This window comes from Nelumbo lutea, chromosome 5 (assembly GCF_056320005.1).
Source record: "Nelumbo lutea isolate HS-2025 chromosome 5, American lotus-T2T, whole genome shotgun sequence".
Classification (NCBI taxonomy): Eukaryota; Viridiplantae; Streptophyta; class Magnoliopsida; order Proteales; family Nelumbonaceae; genus Nelumbo; species Nelumbo lutea.
The window spans coordinates 49,410,653-49,422,260 of record NC_142688.1 but is presented as its reverse complement, the minus strand read 5'-3'; the positions used below and the strand labels follow the sequence as shown (position 1 = coordinate 49,422,260).

The following is an 11,608-nucleotide window of genomic DNA, read 5'->3' as shown; positions in this document are numbered from 1 at the left end:
TGTGTGTGTGTGTTTGTGTAAAATTCAGCATTGTTCGGGGAAGTCCACTATCTATATTAATTTGAAGAATTTTTCGTCTAATTTCTCAATCTTTCTCTTCTTATCTTTATAGGGGCAAACTTTGGAGTATTTTCAATTTCTAAATGGTTTCAACAACATTCAAAAAAGACCAATTTAACTCCTGTCACTTTCTATGAATCTTTACAAAATTCAATTCTTTTATCAATTTCCTCAACTTTTTCTATTCAGGAATCTCTTTTAATGGAAACAAACTTTAAAATTTTCAGTGAAATTTTAATTCTACATGTTTAAAAGCTTAGCTTCTCAATTTTTTTTTTAAATTTTTCTCCAAATTTTTAAAAATTTTCTCTCTTTCCTCACCCCTCAACTTAAATGCCATTGTCCCCAATGGCATGACTAGAATGATGCAAAAAGGACTTAGCCCAAAGAGAACTCAAGAGGTAAGTATTCAACAAGGGTTTAGGATTTGCTAACTAAATTCTGAAACTTATTCAAAAGAAAAGATAAACTCTAACAAGATAACTAAAATAAAACTTTGTTGGGTTGCCTCCCAACCAGCGATAAGTTTAACGTCTTCAGCCAGACACAATTGGATCACTCATACTAAAGTTCTCAACTTCTCTACTCTTAGATACTCCTTCTATGTATGGTTTAAGCCTTTGACCATTGACATTGAACACGATTCCATTCTTAGGATCAACTATTCTAACTGCACCATGCTCGAACATTTTATCAACAACAAATGGTCCATCCCATCTAGACTTTAATTTTCCCATAAATAACTGCAACCTAGAATTAAAAAGCCAAACTTTTTGACCAGGTTCAAATGTTTTTCTTTAAATGTTTTTATCATGGAACACTTTCATTTTGGCTTTATAAATACGAGAGCTTTCATAAGCTTCATTGTGAAGCTTTTTCAGCTCACTTAATTGCAGAGCTCGGTGGGATCCAATTTGGGTTAGATCGAAACTTAACTTTTAAATGGCCCAATAAGCCCAATGCTCTAATTCTACAGGAAGATGACAAGTTTTTCCGAACACGAGCATATAAGGAGACATTCCAATGGGAGTTTTATACACCGTCCGATAAGGCCATAGTGCATCATCCCTTCTATCGAGCTAATCTTTTCGATCAAGCCTAACGGATTTTTGTAGAATACTCTTAATTTTCCGATTGGAAACTTCCACTTGACTATTCATTTGGGGATGGTAGGGGGTTGCTATCTTATAAGTGATTCTGTATTTATAGAGCAAAGCACGGAATTGCGCATTAATAAAATGTGACCCCCTATCACTAATGATTGCTCACGGACACCCAAACCTAAAGAAAATGTTCTTTTGAACAAATTTCATTACAACTTTGGGGTCATTGGTCCAGGTCGCTACCGCTTCAATCCATTTCGACACATAATCAACGGCCACCAGGATGTATTCGTGACCGGATGATGGCAGAAATGGTCCTATGAAATCAATACCCCAAACATCAAAGATTTCTACAGTTAGAATGGGATTAAGTGGCATCATGCCTCTACGGGACATATTCCCGACAGCTTGGCATCTTAGACAATTTTTACTAAAAGCATGGGCATCCTTAAAGAAACTTTAAAGCCACTTTTTTGTACTTTAGTTGTCGTTTTCTTCCCCGAAAAGTGCACACCACAAGCAAGAGTGTGACAAAAATAAAGGATACTTTGGTGTTCAGACTCGGGGACGCATCTTCGGATTACTTGATCTGAACAGATACGAAATATCTCACGGTCTTCCCATAAATAATATTTGAGTTGTGAGAAGAATCTGTCCTTCTCATTCTTTGACCACCCCTTAGGAATTTTACCCACCGCTAAATAGTTGACAATATGAGCAAACCATGAGGGTGTACTATGGGAAACAGATAAGAATTGTTCATCTGGAAAGGAATAGTCATGCACAGACTCACTTTTTTCAATTTGAATTCTAGACAGATGATCAGCTACTACATTTTTAGAGACCTTTTTATCCCGAATCTCAAGGTCAAATTCTAGCAAAAGAAGGATCCATCTGATGAGCCTAGGTTTGGCCTCTTTTTTAGACAACAAATGTCTTAAGGCCGAGTGATCAGAATATACAACAACTTTAGTGCCCAATAGGTACGGGCGAAACTTTTCCAGAGCAAATACTACAATTAACAATTCTTTCTCGATAGTGGTGTAATTCAACTGGGCCTCAAATAGGGTGCAGCTAGCATAATATACTACCACAAGACATTTATTCACCCTTTGTCCCAAAATTGCTCCAATGGCATAGTCAGAGGAATCACACATTATTTCAAAGGGCAACGACTAGTCGGGAGGTTGAAGAATTGTGACTTTGGTCAGTGCCTCTTTCAAATAATCGAAAGCCATAAAACAAGCCTCGTCGAAATTAAATGGGACATCCTTCGCCAAAAGATTGCACAAAGGCCTAGAAATCTTGAAAAAGTCCTTATTGAACCTATGATAGAAATTAGCATGTCCGAGAAATGAGCGGATTTACTTGATAGAGGTGGTACGTGGGAGTTTAGATATTAGGTCAAATTTTGCCTTATCTACCTCGATCTCTCGTTTGGAAACTATGTGGCATAAGATATTAGGTCAAATTCTCCCAACTGAGTACCAAGTTTGTCTCGATGCGTCGTCGAAGAACTCTTCCTAAGTGTTTAAAACAAATTTCAAAGGAATCCCCGAAGACAGAGAAATCATCCATAAATATTTCCAGAAAGTCACCTACCATTTCTGAGAAAATTGCCATCATACACCTCTGAAAGGTTGTTGGTGCATTATATAATCCAAACAACATTCTTCGAAAGGCAAATGTGCCATATGGACAGGTAAAAGTAGATTTCTCTTGGTCTTCAGGGTAAATGGCTACTTGGTTATACCCAGAATACCCATCTAAGAAGCAAAAATATTTTTACCCTGCAAGTTTTTCTAAAATCTGGTCAATAAAGGGTAGAGGGAAGTGGTCTTTTTTCGTAACTACATTGAGTTTCCTGAAGTCGATGCATACTCGCCATCCTGTGGTAAGCCGAGTGGGGATCACTTCACCTTGATCATTGGTGACCACAGTGAGTCTATCCTTCTTAGGCACCACTTGCGTAGGACTTACCCAACTGTTATATGAAATTGGGTAGGTAATACCCACATCCAACCACTTGACTACTTCTTGCTTGACCACTTCTCTAATATTTGAGTTCAACCGCATTTACATTTCCTTACTCAGTTTGGCACCCTCCTCCGTATAAGTATGGTGCATACAAATGGATGGATTAATCCCTTTCAGGTCTGCCACCAACCAACCAATGGCACCCCTATACTCTTTTAAGACATCAATCGGTTTCTCTTCTTGTATAGGGGTTAAATTCGCTGCTATAATTACTGGTAGTGTTTGGTCGGGTCCTAGAAACACATACTTAAGGGAGTCCGGCGAGGGTTTTAATTCTAGTTGCGAAGGAGATTCAAGAGAAGGCATGGGTGGTTCACTCTTTAGCTCTAGGAGAGGTTCAACAGTAGGCCAAGACCATAATGGGTGAGGAGACTTTGTTAAAACATTAGCTTCCTTCGTCGGGTCATCCGTTGTGACCAGACCGGTTTCTTTGAGGTTTCTATTTACATTTATTGTACAACAATTTTGTTCTGGGTAGGCAGAAGGACTTCCAGACTCATACCATTCTTCAAACTTTTCTCCACTTCGAAGAGCTGAAATTTCTCTAGCATTTTCTAAGTGTTAGACATTAGAAGTCATAAGGTGTTGGGGAAGACCTAGGGGTTCATTTCTGGGGTCAACAACCGGCTAACTAAGCATTGAATCATTCTCCCAGTACAGGTTAGCTTCCATGAGCTGAAGTACTTGGCTCACTAATCTTAGGATTGACTATTGTTGAGCTAAGATCAGCTGTTGGAGCTACAAAAACATATCATCAAGTGAATCGGTTTGATAGGGTTGAGGGTAGGTTTGACATGGCTGAGCCGGTTGAGTCACAGGGTAATCATTATACTCATAGTGAGTCTGGGCTTCAGAGCATTGAGAGTGCACATCTGGTAGGGTGGATTCTTGGGCTTGGGCCCAATAAGCGAAGTTAGGCTAATTTTCCCACCCAGGGTAATATGGGCAAAAGAATGGGGTAGCATTGGGTTGGAAAAATCTGTTAGTTGCATGTACTTACTCTGGAATGACTAGTTGACATGGGCTTGCCGCAGGGCACTGGCTAACATGATAGGTCGGGCTTGCATAGATGGAACATGTTCAGTAAGATGACAAGGTTGGGTATGGGTCAATTTGTTGACGAAATGCAAGGACTTGATCAAGTCTTTGGGCCATCCCATTAATCTTATCCAGTTGTTGGGACACATGGTTCCAATCTATCTGTGGCTTAGGTTGGAAGTAATTTCTCATTCCATAAATTCCGGCCATTGAATTCATTTTATTTTGTTTTAAATTTTTTTATTAAGCACAAACAAGTAAAACACACGACCTAGGGGCTAAACTAAGGTTTCCTAAATTAGTGGTTCAACCAATGTGAATCCCCTTAAGTTTACTTGGAATTACCCCACTTCCTTTGGTTAGCCAAGTAAGAGGTGGGGATGTGGAAGGCTCCCCTTGCTTTTGCAATGACCTAATTAAGTAACCACAAAACCCGCTTAGGCTTAGCCGGTTAACCTCTTTCCTGAGACACCAATCACCGGTAGTAATTACAAGCTTCCCTAAAATTCAGCACACTTTTGAACCAAATGTGTGGGGCCTCCTAAAGGATATTTAGGGTGAACTGCATGAAAGGGTGGTGGTTTTTTGGCTAAGGGTGATGAAATCCCCACCTTATCTTATTTAAATTGGACTATCCTTAAATGGATCAACGAAAAAACACAATAAACAAAATAAATGCAACTAATTACAATGCATGAACAGTTATCTGTAATATGCAATTCAACAATAAAATAATAAAACAAATTAATTCAGCAAAGAGAGCAATTAAAAAAAATGAAAAACCCTAACACATTAACAACTAACAAGAAGATTTCAGCAATTAAATAATCCTATATGATGCATGCTCTAGAATATATCAACCCTAAATGATGGAAAGCAAATGCAAAAAATTTTAAAATATTAATAGTTTTTCTGAAATTCAAAATTTGAAATTTAAATTTTGAAGTTTTGAAATTCAAATTCAAATTAGAATTCAATTTTTGAAATTTAAACTCAAATTCAAAATTTTGAATAATTTCTTAGTTAACAATTAATTACTCAATTAAATAACTAATTAGATCTAAAGAAAAAACAAAAAAAAATAATCCTAAAAAAATATAGCCGAATCTATTAAGAAATAAAAATAAAAATAAATAACCAAAGATTTGAAAACACTAATCTACTAAGATAAATTCAAAAATAAAAAGAAAAATCAGAAATAAGTTGGGACAACCACACTTGAATCGCTACCCAATATTTTTCTTTTTTTCTGTGAGAAGTTCGGTAGCATTCCGGCACCCCACTTGAGGCTGCTACATCCTGCGAAAACAAAGAAGAATTATGAGAGTTTTATTTCCAAAGATCAGAAAACTAACGAAATAAAAAAAATAATAATAATGTAAGCAGATCCAAAACAAAGAAATAAAAATTTTCAATTTGTTGCTTCCTTGGCAATGGCGCCAAAAATGTGGTGCACCCGGGATGCATCGTCAAACACCCGAGACACCAGTTTAATAATTTATATTTTTTCAATCCTCAAAAATAAATAAAGAACATAGTTTAGTGGTGAGGAAGGGGTCGAATCCTCAGGAAAGCATGGTTAAAAATTGTTATTTTGTTCTAGACAAATAAGAAAAAGAAAACAGATTTGGGATTTACAGAAAATAAGAAAGTAAAATTTATTAAAGCTGAAATTAAATATTCAGAATTGAAAAAGACAAGAAACTAAATTTAGAAATTAAATAAAACTGAAATTAACAAGAAAATAAATAAAAATATGCTGAAATTCGGATCCAATGGCAGTAGCTTTCTGGGAAGACAAACTGCAAGCCATTCCTCCTCTGTTCAGCCCTCGAACCCCTCGAGACTCCTTAGCCTTGAACTGGGCGAATTCAAATCTGAAAAAGACAAAGAAAAACAGAAATTAAATCAAAACAAAATCAAAAATTGCAAAAATTAAATTGTTAGAAAAATTGAATAACAAAAAGAAAGAAAATAAAACAAAATAAAATTAGTGGATCAGCTCCAGTGGCGGCAGATGCAGGTTGGACGAATTGCTTGCAGGAACCCCTCCTGACAAGAACTGGGCATCCTCCTTCTTGTAACCCTTGAACCCCTCAAGAAGCCTTGGCCTTGTGAACTGTGTTAACCAACCCCTTCTCTAGGGCCCTTGGCGTCCTTTTTATAGAGAATGATGGACAAAACTAGGATTAGAGAAAAAGAGAGGGTCGGCTAGTGGGTTTATGTAGAAAATGGGCACCCTTAGGGTTTAGGAATGGAGGGTTAGGATTAAACTAGAGGGATCCTATGGCTATAGTGAAAAGAAGAGGGCGCCTATATGTATGGAGGGCTGGGATTTAAGCTCCTATGATAGAATGGTGGAGATTAAGAGTTAGGTGGCACCCTAGGGTTAGAATGCTAAAGAGTTGGCACCCTAGAATGGATGGTGGAAATAACAAGGTGAAGATCTAAGGGTATGAGAGGTTGTTAAGGCTTGGATGGTTGAGATTAGATGTTAGGGAGGAGTGGAAGGTGAAGATTTAATAGTTAGGGGCGGCTAGGGTTTGTTAGAGGTGAAAATAATGAGTGGGGAGGTGCCCTAGGATTTGCTAAGGAGAGGGGAGTATGCTAATACAGTAGGAGGGGTGCCTTTCTGGGTTTAGCAGATAGGAGGCACACTCCTGTGCTCAGTTTTTCATAGAAATACCCCCTCTCTCAGTTGGAATTCTCACCAGCTTCCTAAAATCTGCCAAAAACGTTGTAAATTTCCTAGTTTTTACCCACAATTTGCACAGGGACCCTCAGAGGTTACAACATTGAATTTAACTAGAAAAGGGTATATATTAGTCAGTCTAAGGTCAAAAATACCCCTAAAATGATGCCCTTAAGGCATCAAAATACAGAGTTATCAGAGGTCGGTCTGTCTTGTTGCTTTAGTTCGCTTGTTGATTCCCTTCTTTTTTTAATCTATGCTTGTCCTGGCTGACTTTCACCCTTTGCGTAGGTGTTGATATGGTGAATGAGGAGGAAATTGTCCACAAAATGATGGTCAGGCATTAGAGGCATAGCTGAGGTGGTGCAACGGTCCAGCCCCATTCTTAAACTGACCCGCCGAGGTCTTCTGAGAGGGCATCCCGATAGAAAGAAGAAAGCTAGGTAGTGGGCGATGACGAGCATGTTCTAGTAGTTGACCTGGAGGAGGGTTACCATTCCGTGGATCCGCCTTCTCCGTAGGTGGATGTACCTGGGTGTAGTAGCTCAACCTTCCACATGCCGCAGTGGACTGTCCGTCTTGAGGACAGGCTTGAGATGAACGGCGTTTCCGAGCAGCTTCTCTGTGGGATCATGACTATGTCCATTCAGCGGGAGGTCGTGGGGACAACAAGCAATACACTGGAGTGCTCGCTTCTTCGCCAAGCTGCCTCGGTGAGTCCACGTTTGTTCTTGGGTCCATATTCAGTCAAAGTTGATCGTATTAATGTGGTCTTTTTTGTAAAATGCTTGCTTGGCAGTTGTTGTGGTTGACCACCTCCAGGCGGTGTGGCAACTTTATGACAAAGAGCATACCAAGCTTGTGGGCCTGAGGGCTCGGTTGGCTAAGTTCGAGGCTGCAGGTGAACAGACTACCGTGATGGAGGTAGAGATTGCCGAGCTAAAGCGCCAAATTGGTGACCAGTGCAACACTATCCGTAGCCTTAAGAGGCACATTACTGATTTGAAGGCAGAGCTGGAGCAGATGAAGGAGTTCAAGACCTCGGAGGAGTATCAACACACGATGAATGACTTTGTCACGAGCTCCTTCGAGACTGGGTTAAACCATTTCAGGAGGAGGGCGCTGCACCACTATTCGGACATCGTTGAGGTTGCGCAGACCTATGACATCGTTTCCCCGATTGCTGAGGATGACACCGCGGAGGTCGTGCATGAAGAGAATGTTGGAGGTGAAGAGATCGAAGAGGGCCGTGGATCCTCTTGCTGAAGACTGAACTGTTGCTCGCTGTCGTTAATGTTGCCTGTTAGTTTTTTTTTTTTTTTCTTTTTTGTTATGCTTAGTTGATGCCTTTTTCTTTTTTTTTTTTTTTTTTTGTTGAAGTGGAAAGCTTGGTATGTTGAGCTCCAGGACTTGTAACTAGATTTTCTATAAATTAATGAAGGGACATTTCCAGAACTTGAGATTGCGTACTTGTGTTGCTTTCCATCACCCCTTTCTTTTCTTTTTGTGGGCCTTGATCTTGTCACAACCAAGATCACGTGTAGCCGAGATCTTTAGTCCTTACTTTTTGGCCGAGGTGTTGGCCGAGCTCTTTTCTCTTTGAGGGATGCTCAGTTGTTGGTGTCGGGAGCTTTCAATTCTTCGCGGGTTAGCCGTTCTCCAGCTAGCTATGTTTGACACTTTATCAGCGAACTACGGAGTGCCTTGACCGCCCTCTGGCCTTGGGAAGCGGGACCGATCTTCTCCATTCTAGGCTCTATCCGTCAATCACCCGAATCAACTAGTCAGCTACACGCTGCCAAGCTAGCTACTAGCTATGCGTTTAGGGCTCAGGCTGTTATAGATTAGCTGAGTTGGTGTGCTGAAGTTCCAAATAACCCGGTTGGATGCTACCTGTTGTGTGGTATGCAGTGCAATGAGTGTCGTGCTGTGTGTGTGGTGTGTGCCGTGTTATGTGTACAGCATGTGTCGTGCATTAGACAATTCACTTGGTGGAATAAACAAGGTCTTTATTGATGTGGAACTATTGATAGTACATTCGAAGGTTGCTAGTGTTCCAGCTCTTTTGTATAGGTCTGCTGTTGAGGTCTTCTAGCTTGTAGGTGTCGGGCCCACCACTCTAGTGACTCGGTGCGGTCCCTCCCAGTTTGGTCTGAGCTTCCCTTCTCCTAGAATGGGCACTATGACCTTTTGAAGAACAAAGTCACCTATCTTGAATTCTCTCCTTTGGTACTTTGCCATTCTTTGTTGCTCGGTCCCATGCTTCTTCTACCAAATCGAGCTCTACGCGGAGGTCTTCATTGTTCTGCTCTTCATCATAGAACTTAGCTCGAAGAGTTGGTGAGCCTATTTCTATAGGGATCATGGCCTTAGACCCGTAGGTTTGGTTGACGGGTGTCTCTCCCATGGCTGTCTGCGGTGTAGTTCTATATGCCCAAAGATTGCTCAGCAATTCCTCGACCCACCTTCCCTCAGCTTGGTTAAGCCTAGTCTTTAGGCCATACAATAGGGCTCGGTTAATCACTTCAGTTTGCCCATTGCTTTGGGGTCTGTGGATAGCTGTAGTCTGATGGTCAATCTTAAGGTCGGCGCAGAGCGCTTTGAACTTCCGATCAATGAACTACGTGTCGTTGTCGGTGATGAGAATCCGGGGGATACCGAAGCAGTAAACAACACCTTGCCAGAAGAAGTTCCGAGCATTATGTGCGGTGATGCGTGCCAAGGGCTCAGCTTCCACCCACTTAGTAAAGTAGTCTATGACAACCAGAAGGAACCTTTTTTGCCCAATCGCGGTAGGAAAGGGGCCGAGGATGTCCATTCCCCATTGTGCGAAGGGCCATGGATTGGTGATTGGCTTCAGGGGGACCGTTGGCTGATGATGAAGGTTGGAGTGCCTTTGACATCAGTCGCATTTTCTGACAAGCTGGGAAGCATCCTACTTCATGGTTGGCCAGTAGTATCCCTGACAAAGTGCTTCGTGAGTTAGGGTTCGGGTGTCGGGATGATTTCCGCGGATTCCTTCGTTTATCTCCTTGAGAACGTAATCGGCCTCGAAAGGGGAGAGGCATTTCAGGAAGGGGAGAGTGTGAGACCGGCGATAGAGTTTTTCTTGGATGAGACAGTACTGGGCAACCTGTAAGTACTGTGCTATGGGATCCATTCAAGATGAGCGCCTTGCTGCATGGGAAGGGTGTCCTGTAAGTACTGCGCTAAGGGCGGCCACCCGTCCAGTAAGGTGCTGCACTTATTTGTAAGTTCAAGACGACTACATATCGAGCATGAACCCTAAAAATTTATCGGAACTGACCCGAAAGCACACTTGGTCGGATTCAACTTCATTTGATACTTTCTGAGTGTGTTGAAGACTTCCTTGAGGTCAGCCAGGTGGTGGTTGGCCTTCTTGCTCTTCACGAGCATGTCATCGATGTATGTTTCAATATTGTGGCCAAGCTAGTCCTTGAATACCTCATTTACCAGCTACTGATAAGTAGCACCAGCTACTGTTAAGTAGCACCAGCATTCTTGAGGCCAAAGGGCATTGCCTTATAGTAGTACAGTTCGCAATCAATGATGAAAACGGTCTGTTCCTGGTCATCGGGATGCATTTGAATCTGATTGTACCAGCTACTACCGCACCATTGTTGAATGCTACTTGAGCGAGGGTGGTCTTCCCGAGTCCAGCCATACCTACGATGGGGAGGATCGAAATAGCTTTATTTCCATAATCTTGATTAGTTAAAAGGTTTACGATTCTCATTTTGTCACCATCTCTTCCAAAGACTTCTGATTCGTCTACCATGGAATGGGTGGTTCGACTTTCAACAGTCTCATTGTCTGTAGGCACAAGCCGCATGATAGTCGCTTCCTTTCCAAGATTGTCAAAAGATTCATTTATGCTCTTAATTCTATCGGCAATCTTAAAGAGAGGTGAAACCGTAACGATCGTCTTAACGAAGCTGCGTACCTTGTCTGTCCTCGTCGTCGTCGTTTTGTGTTGCTGAATTTGTATTGTGAACTCGTCCAGCACGTCCTCGGCATCATAAGCTAGATCCTGAACCTTCTTCAACCAATTTCCGACTCTTTGTTCCATTGTTTGTCGATTCTGGGCGTCTTGTAGCACGCCTTGAATCATTTCTAATTTCTTTTTCAGATTATTAAGTTGTTCCCTTGAATCCTTCCTGAGATTAATCCCTTGGATTGCAAGGACGATCACCCTGCTCAGGATTTCTTGAGCAACCATGCTGGTAAGTGGGTCGGCCATTCTATTCTTCTTTCTTCCGTGAGCAAGAGAAGATTTTGCAAGATTGTGAATATTTTGTATTGTGAGAAATCACTTTGTTCCAATCTTTTACTTCAACAAGGTTGGACTAAGCACAAAGATAAGCAGCCATGCATGGGCGTGGATATCACAGACCAATAAGTTTAGGCAACTCAACTTTGAATCACGCGAGAAGTGTGAGACATTGATATGATGTGGGATTAATGATTATGTGCCCCTGTATTAATGAATTCTTTTCTTTCGTAATTAGTGGCGAAAAGAACAATGCTTCCAAGTCAGACTACGTCGAAAATCTACTAGAAGTTATCAGCCATCTGTAAAAAGAAAAAAAAAAAGAAAAAGAAAAAGAAGGATATCATCCCATTACTGCGACCCATTTCATATAGCAACTGGTTTATA

The 11,608-nt window shown here is 41.0% G+C and overlaps 1 protein-coding gene across 1 annotated transcript; it reads right to left on the bottom strand.

Moving 5' to 3' along the window:
- Window positions 1–10,396: 10,396 nt before the first annotated feature.
- LOC148852278 (putative disease resistance protein RGA3) lies at window positions 10,397–11,170 on the bottom strand. Its single transcript, XM_088945777.1, has one exon. The coding sequence runs from the start codon at window positions 11,168–11,170 to the stop codon at window positions 10,397–10,399; it is 774 nt and encodes a 257-aa protein (XP_088801903.1).
- Window positions 11,171–11,608: the final 438 nt, after the last annotated feature.